Below are 18,403 nucleotides of genomic sequence, written 5' to 3' on the forward strand. Positions count from 1 at the left end.
TACTCACTTTGAAACTTCACTGACACCTCCATTAAACCCACTTCTTGATAATCATGCAAACATAGGCCCTTAGCAGTTAAGGGCTTAAGTTAAGCTTCAGATTCTAGGGCTAGCACCTCAGCCTACTGCAAAACATTTCAATGCACAGTCTCTTATATTTGCCTTTCTCACAGTGTGCATAAAACTTTTCTTTCAAAAGTCTCCAAACCCTTTACTTTAAAAATTCTCCCAGACCACAGCTGATGGGGTTCTCTCGGAGGGAGAGGCATCTCCTAAAGTACCACTTCCCCATTTTCTCCTCCCCCACCAACGTGCTTCCCTCCTCTTCTCCAGCTTGTGGGTCACTGGATAGATTTTAGCCCTTGGACCCTGCTGCTCCAAAAGAGATAAAAAATCTGACTTACACAATAAAAGCAAGGTTAGACTCAAGCTGAGATGGAGACAGAAGGCCTTGGGAGTCTAGTTATGAAATACATGAATGACTTGTCATGGAGCCCAGAATTAAAGAAAGAGCTTTCCTACCAAAGGCTGGGGGTTGGGCTCCTTCCCAAAGTGGGGAAGAGTTGCTGTCTCCCTAGTGCAGCCAGAGCGTCTGCTGCCCATGCCTGCCACACCTGGAATAACTGCTAAATACAATGAGCCTTATGCGTGTTTAAAAGATGAAACAAGGGCTTTATTTTATTTTACAAAATGGGGACCTTGTAATAAAACAACAACCAATTCCAAGGACAAGATACAATGATTTGGGTTCCTTGAGGGCAGGAAATCACTTCTTCTACCTTGGTGGCCTCACCATTCATGTCAGTACTTGGACGAAGGTGAAATTAGTGACATGGCCACAAGGGGGCAGTGTGGGATTGCTCTTTGGGTTTCACCAGCCCCTAGCAGCCACCCCACATTCAGCAGTGTTTAAGCCACCATTCTTGTCAGCCCCTGCAGCCCTCTCAGGGCTTTTTAGAATGGGCCACCAGGTGGCAGTGTGGGACTGGATTCTGGACCTACTGGATTTTTCTCTTACCATCCAAGGGCCTCCCAAGACCCTGCCATTTGGTCACTGTACTGTATGATGGCCCAGCAGCTGCTTCACCACACTCCTGAGTCCCTCCCATGTGGTGGAATCAGAGCCTCTTCACTGTTAGCCATCCCCTCCTCCTCCCACAGTCCTTCCCTGTCTGTACCCTGAGACTATGGGCCATGACTGGGGTGGGAGAGAACAAGCAGATTTACATGAAGAGCTGGGGAGGTATAAAAGAGATGAGAGATTTGGCAGAGTCAAGCTGGGGGCCCTCAGAGAGGAGAGGTCTGGGGGTATCTCCACCACGGCCTGGACTCCTCTCCTGCTCAACCTTCTCATTCTCTGTCAAGGTCCCAGCCTGAGGAGTCTCTGAGAAAGGGGGCACACAGATCACAGAGGAGCTGTATCCTCTTTCCCTCTTAGTCAGGGAGGGCAAAGAGAGAGAAGGTCCCTGGCCCCTCACTCACAACTCTCTTTCTCTCTGTCTTTTTAGGTGCTTGGGCCCAGTTTGTGCTGACTCAGCCAGCATCAGGGTCAGGGACTCTGAGTCAGTCAGTCACAGTATCCTGCACTCTAAGCAGTTGTAGAACCTACCTGACTCCAAACTAGGCAGATTACCTATATCATGGCACTGTGCCTGGGAACACATGCCACCTGGGATGCCCATAACCAGGAGCTACAAGGGCACTCCATGGATTCCCAACTAGTGACCTTAGGATGCCCCAGAATCACTCTCTTCCCTCTTCTTTCAACTGCATTTTCCCAAGGTGCTGGAATTCTTAATTAAGGCTCCAACGATTTCAGTGCACCCCAAGAGTTTGTGAATATGGCCCTTTTGACACAGAGAACTTGAAGCAGTGATGTGCCTCCAAGGCTGGTCTTTGTAGAAGGAAATTCTGTTTGGTACAAGTTGGACCAGGCACCTGCCATCTCTCAGCTTCTATGATCTTTAGCATAGTGAGAGAGAAGCTTTATGAGTACATCCAAAGATAGGACTTAGGGAGTGATTACTCTGGCTTCTGGGTACTTTAGCCTAGGTACACATGATCTCTTGCTCAAAGAGCATGGTGAACACTGTGGCCATGAGTGATCAGTGCTTGGTGCAGCTATCTGAACTGAAAGTGTTTGGTATTGTCTGTTCACATCGAATCCTATCTGATACAGCAAGATCCAGGAGGCCCTACCAGAATCTCCTCCCAGAAGTAGCAATATGGGCCAGACACAGAGTCCCTGCAGCCCTGTTCTCACATAGAAACACATGTGAGTTCCCCAAATTTACAAGGGGTCTTCAAGACTCCAAAGTTTCACCATCCTGTGAGCTCTGCTGGGAAATGGTAGGGAGAGGTCAAAACATGTTATTCCACTTCTGTTTTTCCCTTGGATGCAGAGATACAGCTGGAGATACCACAGGCAAGGATAGTCCCCAGAGCCCCCGGGGCGGGGGACCTACAAAGGCATCGGGAGACACAATACTGTCAAATATCCAGAGGAGCCTGATAAATTCAGCTCTTGGTCTTACATCATTGTTCTTGTCCTGGACAAGGGCCTGCCTCATGTCCCTTTGTGTTTCCTCAGCTACAGATGAAGGATTCAACTGGACATCACCAATATTTCTGTTGCTGGACAGTTCCCCATCAGTCCATGAGTGAAGCAGTTAACTTTGTTCTGGTCCAGGCAGCTCCTTGGCTCCTACCAGGTCTCGATCTTTGGCTGATGTTCAGGGAGATGTTGCCTGTCATTCAGAGAGACACTTTCTCAATGCTTTCTACCCTGGTCTTGACCCTGCTCCTGCAGCTTCCTGCTTCAGTGTGCAGGAGTGAGAAGCCCCACTGCTTTTCCAAAATCAGCCCCAGCCTCTCCAGAGATGGAGACTTGGTGATTGGAAGCTTTCTACCTCTATATTCGGTAAGAGCGAGACGTTTTACAAGAGCAGAAGTTTTTACAAGTCAGCCCAACAAGGACTGCAGGAGTTATAGGTCAGTACCTCTCTGCATGAAGGAGGTCTTTTTAATTGGTTTGATTTTTCAAAGAATTCTTAAAGAAAGGGCAAACAGGGAACACCCAGCTGCTATGCCCAGGTATACTCCCACCCTCCTCTCACTCTGCAACTCTTTTTCTCGAATCAATTTTCTTCTCTCTGATTGTCTTACCAAGCTAAAGATAGAGAGTATTCTTTCTTTCCATCTCTCTTTTCTCTGTTTTTTCTTTCTTTATCATTGTGTATTTTGTTTCTGTTTCTGTCTGTCTCTGGCTTTGTTTCTGTCTGTCTGTCTTTCTATCTCTCTCCATATACACACACATATTTGTGTGTGTGTCTATTTTTTTCTCCTTTACTTTGTTCCTCTGTCCCTCTCTCTCTGTCTCTCTCTCCTGTGCTTCTTCCTTCCACACAGATCTTGCCCCTGAGAAGCTCAAGAGATAAGAGTTACTAGGATTCACTGTAATTTATTCCTCCCATATTCTGACCCTCAGTGTCTGTACTGACACTATAAATCCAGGTCTTTGTGTTCCCGACTAGAGAACCCTAACATGGATGGCTAGGCTTCAGTGGGGAACTGGGGGATCATTACTTTTGCATTTCTTGGAATAATAGAGGTAATGTTCTGGCAGAAGCTAGAGTAAACATGAATCCTTAGGGATATAAAAACTGATGATGAAATGGGTGTCATACTTACGTATAAAGTGCTCTGTTTGCCCCTTGAGTCATGTGTGAGGGTTTGGCGTTTGTTTCTCAATTGAGGTTCTGCTGAGCTCAAAGCAGGGGGCAAACTGGAATTGGACCTTACTTCCAGAATTTTATTAAACTATAGGCGCGTAGTTCTCATGGAATGTTTTCTGGACTCTGCTCCTGTTGCATTCTGAGGAGTAAATACAGCAGGAACCCTGTGTCTAACAGTATAGCCTCAAATGTAAATATCTGTGAGTCTGCACATGATGAACCAGCGGGAGGTGGTGGGATTCAGACTCTAACACAAAGACACATACACATACATATGCACACATGCAATCACATGGACATCACACCTCCAGAATCTTTCTTTCCAGGGTCCTTCATTGTGAGGTAGATGAGGAGTTAGAGGGGAGGATAGGATTGTGGGGTAGGATTAAGGGAGGTGAATTATGGAAATTGCAAATGGTCCTTTTCAGATGGGCATTCTGACTTCTTCCTCGAAATATCTGTCTGCCTGTCTCTTCCACCTCTCTGTCTTTCTCTCACTATTGAGGCACCTTTGCATTTCTCTGTTTCACTTCGTGCCCCTCCTTCTCCTCCTTAATTACATCTCCTTTAAGTGTCCAATATTATGAAATAAATTCTGTTACTTAGTCAGAAAGATCTGAGTTAAAACCTGTCTCAAAATTTCCTAGGTTTGCGATGCAGGGCGAAACACCCAGCCTCTCTGTGCTTCTCCCTGGACAGCACGTACTTCCCAGGATTCTAGTGTGGATCAAATCAGATCTCACATATCAGGCCTCAGAAGACCTTACAGCATTCTCTGAATTCTAGCTCATATTCTTAGTCATGTCTATTTCTCCAATGCTTCAAGATGTTCAGTGTCTTTTCTCTTCCTTCATTATTCTCCACCTGACAGGGTTGATAATGGTTGTCCTTAGAGGGGGAAATGTTCCTGCCCTCTATGCAGTCTAAAACAAGGTTCTGCTGTGAATCAGATTTCCTTCTCATCTGTGTTGCCTTTGATCAACTTTCCTTGTGAGCCATGGTTCTAGATGGAGACAAAAAAGCTCATTGTGTAGTACCTCATTATAATTGCAGAGAATATGAGTGACCTAGAAAGAAATCAATCAATTCAACTGGCATTTACTATGCACCTATTTGTGCCAGGTCCTATGCTATACTCTGGGGATAAAAAGATAAGAATGTGATATTCCCTGTCCTCAAACTTCTTACATTCTAAAGGAGAGGAAAACATGTTCATATATAAATATAAACAGAATGTAACCAAAATGGATACCAGGTGTGGGGGGCACTAGCTTTGTGAGGGGCATGCCTTGGGGATTGGGGGACAGCTGATTAAAAAAAACATGGAGAGAATGGACACAGTATCTAAAATTCTCAGAGACCTGGCAGGCAACCTCCCATGGGGGAAAAAGACCTGCCTCCTGCAGGTCAAATCAGTTTGGACATGAACACAGGCGTGAAGCTACAGACTGAGGGATTCCATTCTCAGCTCCTGCCTCCCAGAAAACTGCTCTGTTGTCCGTAAAAGTAGGAGCTGACAGAGAAACATTCCCAGACTGTAAATCTCTTGGTGACTATTGGAATGAATAGGAGAGCTCTTTGCTGTGGATTTTCTGGTTAAAGACTAGTTGTAAGTGGCAGTCTTTTAGGTGACTGACTTTGTGCTCTTCTCCGTCTTTAATAGCAAAGAGAAAGCAGTGGGGGGAAAGGAATGGAGGCCTGGATGAGGTTCTAGCCTTGGAATGAAGACACATTGGGAAGGCCTGACTGCAAATGCTGTGTGTATAAATTTAGAAGGCTTCCAGTTCACCAATCTGACTCTGATCCCGTTGATGTAACTCTCTTTTCCCAGATAGGATGACGATGATGATATTTATATCAGCTCACCTGTACCTAGTGCCCACTGCTCACACTGTCTACAAAGCGCCACGTGCCGCCTTGTACTCCCATAATGTGTTCTATTATTATCCCATTTGGTCCCCAAACTGCCCTGCCACAGAGGTGCTGTTATTATCCCTATTTTACAGATGAGGAAACTGAGAGAAAGAGAGTTTAAATGGCCTGCCCAGGATCACACTGCCAGTAACAGTTTGGGACTGAATTCCAACTCAGGCCTTCCTGGCTCCTTGCCTTTATCCAAGTCCACTCTCCCACCTAGCTGCCTGCTCCCTCATGCCCATTCTGTGAGCTCCTTGAAAGTGGGAAAAAAGAAATGTTTTTATTCAGTGTGCTGTGTATCAGATGCTGTCCAATATTCTTTTCAAATATTACATCATTTTATCCCTACAAGCCTTGGTAACAATTGTGATTCCCATTTTACAGATGAAGAGACTGAGGCAGACTGAGGTTTAGGTGACTTGCTCAGGATCTGAGTCTGGATTTAAGTGCAACATGCCAGGCCCAGCAATCTATTCTTTCAGAGAGTCTCCAGGATATTTTCAGTTTTTACATTGAATTCCTACTTACTCCCTACTCCCTAATTCCTACTCCCTACTACTTCCTACTACCCTTTGCATATAGTAGATTTTTAATAAATGCCTTCCCTCCTACTCATCATTCCTATATTTTCCTCTACTAGGTGCATGTTTCCCGTGTGTTTCCCCTTGTATTAAATGTATATGAGCATTTCTTGTCTCCTGTACTGTATCAGAGAGCCGTGTGGTAACAAGGACCATCTGGATCACTGACATTATCTAGCACATCATATTTGGGCATCATTCATTAGTTGAATAAATGAGTGAGACTGGCAGGCACGTTGAAATTAGGAGGTCAAAGCAAATAGCCATGAAATCATAGGAATCACATGAGGGGAGTGGTACAGGAATGAGGGAGTCTCTCATTAATAATCATTTGGGGCAGAAAGGCGTAACAGTGGATAAAGGGACAAGCCCCAAGTCAGGGAGATGTGTTTAACCCCCCTTTCAGGCATTTACTGGCTGTGTGACCCTTAGACAAATCAATCTGTTTGCTCCAGTTTTCCATCTGTGAAATGGGGATAATAGTAACACATGTCTCCCAGGGCTGATATAAGGATTCAATGAGATAACGATTGTAAGTTGCTGAATGCAGTACCTGCACCACCTAAATGCTATTTACTAGTGTTGCTGCTGTTGTTATTATAAATGAGAAATGAGCTGGAGTGCTTAGTTTTAACGTTCATATAACTGAAGAAGCTTTCCTTCTGAAATGCATATTTTATTCAGGCTTTGTTAGTGGTTTCTGATTCTTCCCCCTCAGGTGGCTCCACAGAAACTACCAACAGGCCTTGACTATAAGATTTGCTGTGCAGGAGATCAACAAGGACCCTGCTCTGTTGCCCAACATTTCTCTGGGATTCCAGGTCTACAATGCCTACCACAGTGATGAGAGAAACTTGGAGAGCTCCCTGCAGTGGTTGACAGGAGGTGGTCAGCTAGTCCCTAACTACAGCTGCAGAGGGCAGCAGAAGTCTGTGGCTGCCATTGGAGGAGCCACATCAGCTCTGTCTGTCCAGATGGGGACCCTGCTTGAGCTTTACAACTTCCCACATGTGGGTGATATTGGGCCTCCTACGTTCTAAACCTTTATCAGGCTATTCAAACTTAGAAAAGAATGGATGGGCTTCTCATTGACCTACATCTAGGATGTACACAAAGAATAGATTTAGAGTTACCTAACTCTGTAGAGGGGTGAGGTGGGAGTAGAATTAAGCATTCAGAGAATGCCTCCTGTGTGCAAGACACTGTGTTAAACACTATTACAAATATTATCTCGTTTGATCCTCCCAACAATGTTGTGAGGCTGGTACTGTTGTTGTTGTGTTTTGTCTTTCGTTCTTGAAGAGGGCCGTGACGTCAGGGAAATGATGACCTGACTTGCAGTTGACTTTCACTTGAGTGAGGGAGGGCGTGCAAGGTCCCCAGCTTCACTTTCTCCTCCAGAGCTATCTGGGTCCAGTGGCCTGATATTTACCAGGATGACTGGAGATGGCACAGGATGCATTGTGAGACCCTGGCCCTTTTAAGCTAAGGTCTTTTCAGGTTCTCACTTCGAGTGAGGTAATTCCAATTCAGTGAATTTTCCTCTTTAAGAGGTTAATCAAGGGATGGCCCCTTTAATCAAAACACACAAAAATTCAAACTAGGAGGAGAAGACCCTCAGGATTCCTAGCCAAAAGAGCAACAGTTAATATTTACATTCACTCTTTGCTAGGACAGATCAAATCTATGAGCTTCCGAGTGAATTGGCATTAAGGCTTGATTTTTGAGAAAGAAATCTAGCCAGTAAACCCAAAGTAAAGGAAGCAGCCTTTGCCATCAAAATGGAGCAGAGAGGAGGCAGAGGCAGAGGCAGAGGCCCTGCCGTAGGTCCCTCACCTCCTCACACAGAAGGAATGTAAATATCAAATAGTAACTGTTTCTCTTTTGGCTGCTATTATTCCCAACTGAAGCACACAGCAATCACATGATTTACCCATGATCACCCAACCATTAAGTGTCTAAGGACAGATTTGAACTCAGATCTTCCTCATTTCTGATCCAATGCTCCACCCACCGCATACAAAACCTGTTTTATATATGACAAAATAAACTAAGAAGAATCAGTCATACAGGTGGCAGAAGAACCAAAAAAAATAGCTTCAGAAAAACCAAGAGAAGACAAGCTATCGAGGAGAAGAGCATGATCGCCAGTATCCGGAGATGTCAACATGGATGAAGATTTCAAAAAGTCCATCGGATTTGAAAATGAAGGTATCATAGGGGACTTTGGAGGGATCGATTTCAGATAAAGAATTTACATGGTGTATTGCAGAGAGTTTAGAAGAAAGTGAGAGGAGAAGAAAAGGAGGTATTGAAAATGGATTTTGTTAATGAATTAATCCATGATGTGGAGGAGAGGTATAGGACAATAACTACCAGGACAGGTAAGATCCAGTGAGCATTACTTCTAGGATTTGAAACAAGGGACATGAACAGATTTGTAAGTAGCTGGGAAATGGCCAGTAAATAAGGAGAGATGGCAGGTGAGTGAGAGAGTGGAAATGGCAGAAAAGGTGAACCTGGGGATGTAGATTGAATAAAATGGGATCGAGGGTGTATTCAAAGAAGTTTGCATTTACAACGACAGAGGCTAGCTCTTCACAAGATACAACAAGGGAAGACAGCTCGTTCTTTTAGTTTATGAGAAATGAAAAGGAAGCTCCTTAAAAATGTCGAGTTTTTGTAAAGTATTAGATAAGGTCATCAGTTCAGTGTGTGTGTGGAAGGAATAGTGCAAGAGACTTTAAAAAGGCTGCCATTTATACGGTATTTTAAGGTTTGAATTTTACTATGACGGTATAAGATGCCTGGCACATAGTCGGCACTACATGTTTTAGCTACTGTTTATAATACATGTGTATATATGCATTATATATATATATTATATGTATATATTATCTCATTGAATTCTCACAACAGACCCGGAAGGTAGATGCTACTGTTACACTCATTTTACAAATGAGGAAACTAAGTGAGTCACCCAAGATTTGAACTCAGGTTTGCCTGACTTGAGGGCCATTGTTCTGCTTTATTCATCGTGCCACCTAGCTGCCGTTCATTGAGAATTTTGGGAATTGTCACTTTAGCACTTCGAGAGCATAGAAATAGAAACAAGAGTGTGAATAGTGGGAGTCAGCCACAATTGGGTCCTGCCAAGGCAAAACCAGTGCTAGGATAAGGGATTTAGCAGATTGAATGCAGAGAAGATTGTGGAGTGGAATCCATTCGCCAATGAGATAAATAGAGCAGAAAGAAGAGAGTGGCCAAAGTAGGCTTGATGGACTGGGAAAGATAATCTCCATATTATTAGTGTTCTTTCTAAAATAGCATTTGTCCTTTCCAGTACAGACCACAATGCTCCAAATGTGGTCTGAGTAAGGCAGATTGTGATACTTTTCCCTATTTCTGGACACCCAGATTCTTGTGGAAGACTAAGATTTCATGAGTCTTTGTGGCTGCTCTAATGCACTGGTGACATGTTGAGTTTGTATTCCACTGTCACTGTCATATCTCTTTCATATGAAATGCTGTCCACTTAGCCCCTTTCTGTCCTTCTTGTGCTTAGGAAATTAACTTTTTTTTGAACCCACATCTAAGACTTCACATTGATCTCTGTTTTATTTCATTTATTAGATTTGGCCCACTCCCCTAGCTTATGAAGTATCTTTTTGAGCCTTCTTCCCTCTGCCATACATGTTGAAGGTAGCACTCCAGCTTTCTGTTATCTGTACATATAGTAAGTGCACTCCTAAGAGGTAATTGCCTTTAAGTGGAAAGGAGAATGTTTCCACATGATGATCTTATAACTTTGATGGGTCATAACATCTGGCTTTCTTGTCATCACTAGTAGCATTATATACCAGAGTTGATAGCAATGTCTCTGTCAAGCATTAGAAGACATTAACTTTTGCAATGGGAGAAAAAAGACACATTCATGACAAATGAGACACACAAAGAAAGAAAGCTTGAAAATTCTGTAAGGGCACTAGTCTGTGGAACTCAGCAGATGGCCACACTGAAGAGGAACTTCATGAGGACTCCACAAAGGGAGAAAAGGACTTCCAGAATCCAGGAGATGTGAATGAATCTTTTGGCCAGTTCTCTTCAGGGACCTTCAATGTAAGTGCAGGGTGTATCCCTGCTTAGGGGCAAGATTATGGTAGGAACTATTCTTTCTACACCTGCTTAGTAAATATCTATTCTGAAAGCTAGTTAAGTGTAGCTGATAATCAATGAGGGGCATAGCATTTGGGGCTCATTACTTAAAAATACTAGAAACTTACATAACACCCTGCCTTGGCGCATCCTTCTTAGCAGGAGAGAAACAGAGAGAGAATGTGTGTGTATTTAGTAGCACCCAACCTTCTGAGAACCAACTTGAGAGTTGAGTGGGAGTTGTAGAAGTGGTCTCAGAGTGGGTGCTACACACATATGATTCAGTGTGTGGTCTAGTGATTACATGATGGATTCTGATTTTGTTCCTTTTGACATTCTCTATGGTCAAAGTGTAACACCATAAAATGGAAAGAATACCATTGGCACAGCCAGTATTCCCATGGTGGTGAATTTCTTTTTCATGTTCTCTAAGATCCACGTAATTTCCATCTAACTTGGTAGCAACAGTTTGTTGAAGTGATTGCGATATTTAATCACTGCACAGACAGGTATGTCCATCTCAGACAGTATGACTAATATATCATGTTTACAAAGAAATGCTCTGAATTAGAATTTATTAAATGATATTTGAAACATCAAAATAATCACATTTGTGTATATCACAACTTTTAAATATCAAATGGAAACCATTAAATTGGTTTTATTTAATTTTATTTATAGAATAAAACAAGCATTTCTTCAAATTGGCACAATAAAAAAAATGATTGCACACGACCCTGCAAATCCACCATTTACAACTTGTGAGTGTCTTCAAACATAGAACAAAATTATATCATAAATTTCTTTTTCTCTTCCCTCCCCCATCCTTGTCATAGAGATTGCTACCTTTAGATGCAATAGGTATACATACACAAATATACACACATATATAAAGTTATTCTGTACATATATCCATATAATTTCTTTCTCATGATGCCAGTAGAGTCTTGCTTCATATGTCCTTTACAGTTAATTTGGATATTCATAATACTCACAATAACTTATTCACTAAAAGTCCTTCTTAAAACAGTATTGCTGGCACTATTCAAAATGTTTTCTTGGTACTGCTTCTTTCACTCTTCATTGTTTTGTACAGATCTTTCCATATTTTTCTAAGATGATTGAGCTCATCATTTCTTATAGCACAGTAGGATTCTATCACAATCATATACCACAATAGGCATTACTCAATTGATGGACATCCCTGCCATTTCCAATTTTTTGCCACCACAATAAGAGCTCTTGTAAACACTTTAGAACATAAAGGTTATTTTCCTTTTTACTTAATCATCTTTGGAAATAGACATTGTAGTGGTCTTGCTGGGTCAAAGTTTATAGGAAGTTTAATATCTCTTTTGGCATAATTCCAGATGGCTCTCTGAAATGGCTGGATGAGTTCACAATTCCACTGACAATGAATTAGTTTCAAACTTTCTGTTCACAGTCAGTACAAACAGATTACAGCTTTGTTAACTTTGTGCCCATTCTCCTCTTATCCCAACTTGCTTGAACTTCCTCTCTTCCTTTCTCTACACACCCCTTCGGTGTATTTTGATTAAAGCCTTTCGAAACCATACTTGTCTTGTTTCTTCATATTCTTACCCAACTCTCCTCTTTCTTCTATTTGCTTCTCTTGTTATCTTTGTTGTTGTTCAATTGTCCAATCTTTTCCAATTCTTCTTGACCCCTTGGACCATCAGACAACAGGCACTTGATGTAAAGACTGTCCAAGTTCACATTCGTTGTTTCCATGACAGTATCTATCCACCTCATCCTCTTCTGTCCCCATCTCTTTTTTCCTTCAATCTTTCCCAGCATCACAGTCTTTTCCAATGAGTCCCATCACCTCATTATTTAGCCAAAGCATTTCAGCTTCCGCTTTAATATTTAACCTTCCAGTGATTGGCATGAACTAATTTCATTGATTATTGACTAATCAGTCAATGATCTTTTTGATGTCAAAGGGATCTTCCAAAGTCTTCTCAAGCACCACAATTTGAAATCATCAGTTCTGCAGCCCTCAGCTTTTCTAATACTCCAGTGCTCAAAGTCATTCATTGCTACAAGAAAAACCATAGCTTTGACTATAGAGAACTTTTCTGGCAAGGTGGTGCCTCTGCTTTCTAATAAGCTATCCAGATTTGCCATAGTTGTCCTTCTAATTCATTTTGGGATGTGGAATAGCTATACATTCAGGGTGTATAGCCAGTGAGCATCTTTTAATTTTGTGGCAGCAGTCACCATCTGCAGTGATCTTTCTTATGTCTTTTGCTTTTTTTGCCAATCATATCCCCAATAATCTTCATTTCACTGAATATTTTTCCTTTCTCTCTGTCCCTCTCCTGTCTACCTTTTTGATATGTTGTGGTAGAAAGGGGAGAGGGAGGGGGAGAGAGAGAGAGAGAGAGAGAGAGAGAGAGAGAGAGAGAGAGAGAGAGAGAGAGAGAGAGAGAGAGAGATTGAGATTATCTCTTTTATTTTCCTTACTTTTTCTCACCTTCTCTACCTCTATACCATCTTCCAAATCTTCCCCTGTCTTACAGGTGGTGCTCTTGCTGTCTTCCCATGAGTCCTCTGCTTTAGCATTTCATTCTTCACTCTCTAGAATCACTGGGCCTTGCATTCTACCTCCCAGGCAAGCAGAACTATAGGGAGGGGTTTCTACATTTTCTTTCTTATTGGATTTCTTTCCCTAACCACCTCACCTTCCTTTCTGAAGTAAGGCACCATCAGTTCTTTCATCAAGCAGCACAAACCAGTCTGCATTTTCTGAGCATCCACTAACTTTTGCAGTGACATATAGGCACCTAACATAGTGTCGCCCTTCCCATCAATGATGTGGGTAGCCTATCCTGATTTTCCCAAGTGGAAGCCTGTCTTCAGGGCCTGGGGAAGGTGTCTTGCATTTAGGCCACTCCTCTCTCCAAGGATGCTGTAGACCACCTTGGGATTACCATGGTGTAAGCTTCTCTCCCCAAGCCAATTCTTTCAGCATTCTGCCAACTATGACAATTTTAGGGTGCTAGACCATGCAGAGGGATGATCCCTCAGTAATCAGAAAAGTTAATAAGATACTAAAAACAGAGGGGCCCATGACAGCAAGGGAGTAAATAGCTCTTATTGGCGTGAGCTTACTCACAAGGCCTCTCCTGGGTGGCAGCAGGACAATGGTAGATTTCCATGCCACACTCAGGCCAGGCCAGATATTATATAGAAAAAGAACAAAGAAGGCTCGGTGGCAAGAGATGGCCCATGCACATGGGGGTGGGTAGGTGTAGTGTTTCCCCAGGGACCTGATTTACAATTTACAATAACTGTGAGGGGATAGGTCACATTCTCAGGCTTTTGTTCCCACCATGCACCACCTTTATTTCAGGTAATAATGGAGAGGTGGCCCTTCTCCTTGTGAAGACCAGTGCTTCCACTGGTGTAGCAACAATTTGGCTAGCAGCTGTTGTGGGGGTGAAAGACCAATACAAGCCCAACAAGAGCTACCAGTATAGGTTCTTTTGATCTGCTTTACTAAGAAAAGTATTGTTAAGCGCTTAACAGTCTTACTTTAATCCAACATACAAATATCATTCACTTAGCTCGGGAGGAAAAGCCAGAAACCTGAACTACGGAGCAAATACAAACAAGTTACAAACATACACAATATAAACTGACCAGATCACAATTCATAGTTACCAAGAAACCATAAATGTCTGGGTTCACAAGCCAAACGGCTCTTAATGACAGCTGCCCAGGGTCTCCACATTAACACTCCTCCAAGAGTGAGAGCCCCAAGCAAACAACTCTTTTCTCTCTTTTTATACAGTCTTTAGATGGAATAAAACATCATCTGATCAACCAGAACTTAGGCGCATACTATTGGCTCTGGTCTTAGCAACTCTCCTTAGGGACCTGGGAGCTTCCCAAGTCTCTCAAACTAGAGAACTAGTTTGCTAACCAGCCTGGGGCTTTGAACCTAGTAAGACTCAAACAAAGACAATTAATTTAGCATTCTAAAACAGTAAAAAAGTACCACCTTAATTACCAATACAACTGGTCCCCTTGACTGCAATGATCACCTCTTATACTCAGCCCATTTATCCCCTACAACATGCTTCCCTGCAATCATCGATATTGTTTCTTTAAGTTTCAGTCTCTTCCTATTATGACTGGCTTTTCCCACTGCTTATGCACACACTCAGCTTTCTTCAGTCTTCATGAATCTCTCACCAGACCCTATCTCCCCTCATGCTACTTTAACAATAATTGTCTCCATGGACCTCTGGATATGTAGAATTGTGCCCTTCTCTCTTGTTTCTCCAGATCAGAAGGGGAGTGGGGTAAAAATTCTCCCAGACCACAGCTGATAGGGTCCTCTTGGAGGGAGAGGCCTCTCCTGGAGTACCACTTCCCCATCTCCTCCTCCTCCACCAACATGCTTCCCTACTCTTCTCCAGCTTGTGAGTCATTGGATGGATTTTAGTCCCAGGACCCTGCTGCTCCTAATGAAGTAAGAAATCTGATTTCCACTATAAAAGCAAGGTTTGACTCAAACTGAAATTGGGGGCAGAAGGCCTTGGGAGTTTAGTTATGAAATACAGGAGTGACTTAGGAAGAGTCACTGTCTTCCTAGCACTGCCAGAGTGCCTGATGCCCATGCCTGCCATATGTGATAACTGCTAAATACAATGAGCCCGATTTCCATTTAAAAAATGACACAAGGAGTTTTTTTTTTATTTTATGCAGTGGGAACCTTGTAGGAAACCAACAACCTTGAGGGCAGGAAATCACTCTTTGAACCATGATGCCCTCAACATTCATATCAGTACTTGGACAAGCCTCAGGGCGACATTAGTGACAAGGCCACCAGAGAGCAGTGTGGGACTGCTCTTTGAACTTCACTAGCACCCAGGAGCCATCCCTCTCTCAACAGTGCTTAAGCCACCATTCATGTCAGCCCCTGCAGCAGTCTCAGGGTGACATTTTAGTGTGGCCCACCAGGTGGCAGTGTGGGACTGGGTTAGGGAGCCCCTAGATTTTTCTCTTACCATCCAAGGGGCTTCCAAGACCTTGCCATTTGGTCACTGGGCTGTATAATGGCCCAGCAGCTGCATCACTACACTCCTGAGTCTCTCTTATATGGTGGGGTCAGAGCCTTTTCACTGTTAGCCATTCCCTCCTCCTTTCACAGTCCTCCCTTGTCTCTACCTCCAGAATATAGGCCATGACTGGGGCGGGGGGGGGGGGGTGAACAAGCAGATTTTCATGAAGGGCTGAAAGAGGTATAAAAGAGATGAGAGATTTGGCAGAGTGCATCTGAGGGGCCTCAGGAAGCAGTCTTGGGGAGGTCTCCACCATGACCTAGACTCCTCTCCTGTTCAGCCACCACATTCTCTGCCAAGGTTCCAACCTGAGGGGTCTCTGAGAAAGGGGGCATGCAGATCCCAGAGGGGCTGTCTCTTCTCTGCCTACTAGTCAAGGAGAGTAAAGAGAGAGGGTCCTTGGTCCCTCTTTTTCTCTCTGTCTTTTTAGGTGTTTGGGCCCAGTTTTTGCTGACTCAACCAGCAGGGACTCTTGGTCAGTTAGTCACAGTCTCCCCGAACTCTAAGCAGCTGTAGAACCTATCTGACTCCAAACTGGGCAGATTTCCTGTATCATGCCACTGGGCCTGGGGAACACATGCCACCTGGGATGACCATGACCAGGAGCTACAAGGGTACTCCATGGACTCCCAACTAGTGACCTTAGGATGCCCCAGAATCACTCTCCTTATTCTCTCAAACGTATTTCTCCAAGGTGCTGAAATTCTTAATTAAGGCTCCAGTGATTTCAGGGCATCCCAAGGATTTGTTAATATGTCCCCTTAGAGGCAGAAGAATTGAGGCAGTGATGTACCTCCATGGCTGGTCTTTGTAGAAGGAAATACTGTTTGGTACCAATGGAACTAGGCACCTGCCATCTCTAAACTTTCATAATCCTAAGCATGGTGAGAGAGGAGCTTTATGAGCATGTCCAAAGATAGGACTTAAGGAGTGATTACTCTGGATTGTAGGTACACATAATCTCTTGCTCAAAGAACATGGTAGACACTGTGGACATGAGTGATCAGTGCACAGTGCAGCTGTATGAACTGAAAGTGTTTAGTATTGTCTGTTCCCATTGAATCCTATCTGATACAACAAGAGCCAGGAGGCCCTACCAGAGCCTCCTCCCGGAAGTAGCAATGTGGGCCAGACACAGAATCCCAGTAGCCTGGTTCTCACACAGAAACACGCATGAGTTCCTCAAGTAGACAAGTGGTCATGGAGACTCCAAAGTTTCAACCATCCTGTGAGCTCTGCTGGGAAATGGTAAAGAGAGGTCAAAACATGTTATTCCACTTGTTTTTTTCCCTTGGATGCAGTGACACAGCTGGAAATGCTCCAAGCAAGCACAGTCCCTAGAGCTCCTGATGATCCCAGATGTCTCTCTGTGGGCTGGGGCAGGGAAAAGGAAGTTCTTTCCTTACATACCTACAAAGGCATTGAGAGACACAGTGCTGACAAATATCCAGAGGATCCTGATATATTCAGCTCTTGGTCTTACATCATTGTCCTTGTCCTGGACAAGGGACTGCCTCATGTTCCGTTGTATTTCCTCAGTTATAGATGGAGAATTCAACTGGCCAATCAGCAACATTTCAGATGCTGGACAGTTCCCCATCAGTCAATGATCCAAGCAGTTGACTTTGCTCTGGTCTAGGCAGCTCCTTGGCTCCTCCTAGGTTTGGGGCTTTGGCTGATGTTCAGGGAGATGGTGCTTCTCATTCAGAGAGACACTTTCTGGTTGCTTTCTATCCTGGTCTTGACCCTGTTCCTACAGCAGGAGTGAGAAGTCCCTCTGCTTTTCCAAAATCAGCCCCAGCCTCTCCAGAGATGGAGACTTGGTGATTGGAAGCTTTCTCCCTCTGTATTCAGCAAGAGTGAGTAGTTTTATGAGAGCAGAAGTTTTTATGAGTCAGCCTAACAAGGACTGCAAGAGTTATCAGTAAGTACCTCTGAGTATGAAAGAGTTAGTTTTAATTGGTTTGATTTTTTAAAGCATTCTCTTTTTAAAGAACAGGCAAACAGGGAAGCCCCAGTTGCTATGCCCATTTATACTTCCACCCTCCCCTCCCCTCTGCAACTTTTATTTTTGCAAATCAGTTTTTCATCTCTCTGATTGTCTTAGAAAGCTAAAGATAGAGAATATTCATTCCTTTTGTCTCTTTTCTCTGTTTTTCCTTTCTATATCATTGTGATTTTTGTTTGTGTTTTCTGTCTCTTTCTCTCTGGCTCTGTTTCTGTCTGTCTGCCCCCCTTCTCTCTCCATATATATATATGTATATGTATATGTATACATCTGTATATATATTCTCCTTTGCTTTGTCTCTCTGTCTCTGTCTCTGTCTCTCTCTGTCTCTCTGTCTCTGTCTCTCTCTGTCTCTCTGTCTCTCTCTCCATACATACATATACATTTTTTTCTCCTTTGCTTTATCTCTCTGTCTCTGTCTCTCTATCTTTCTCTACTGTGCTTTTTCCTTCCATAGGGGTGTCGTCTCTGAGAAGCTCCAGAGACAAGAGTTACTAGGATTCACTGTAATTTGTTCCTCCACCTCCCTAATTCTGATCCTCAGTGTCCATACTGACACTATAAATTCAGGTCTTTGTGTTCCAGACTAGAGAACCCTAACATTGCTGGCTAGGTTTCAGCTGGGAACTTGGGGATTGTTACTTTTGCATTTCTTGGGATGATAGAGGTATGTTTGGGCACCATCTAGTAAACACAAATCCTTAGGGATATAAAAAAACTGATGATGAAATGCCAGTCATACTTAGAGATATGTAAAGTGCTCTGATTTCCCCTTGAGTCATATGTGAGGGTTTGGTGTTTGTTTCTCAAGTGATGTTCTGCTGAGGTCAAAGCAGGAGGCCAATTGGAATTGGACCTTACATCCAGAATTTTATTAGACTATGGGAATGTTGTTCTCATGGCAAGGCTGAGACT

General features: G+C 43.3%; 1 protein-coding gene across 1 annotated transcript in view; it reads left to right on the top strand.

The window, feature by feature from the left end:
* Positions 1 to 2,773: 2,773 nt before the first annotated feature.
* The window catches only part of LOC118833478 (vomeronasal type-2 receptor 26-like), a 36,447-nt gene continuing 20,817 nt past the window's right edge, over positions 2,774 to 18,403 (top strand). The window contains 1 exon segment of the mRNA XM_036740832.1: positions 2,774 to 2,991. Coding sequence (XP_036596727.1) covers positions 2,774 to 2,991 — 218 coding nt within the window.

The sequence above is a fragment of the Trichosurus vulpecula genome, chromosome 1 (genome assembly GCF_011100635.1).
Source record: "Trichosurus vulpecula isolate mTriVul1 chromosome 1, mTriVul1.pri, whole genome shotgun sequence".
NCBI lineage: Eukaryota > Metazoa > Chordata > Mammalia > Diprotodontia > Phalangeridae > Trichosurus > Trichosurus vulpecula.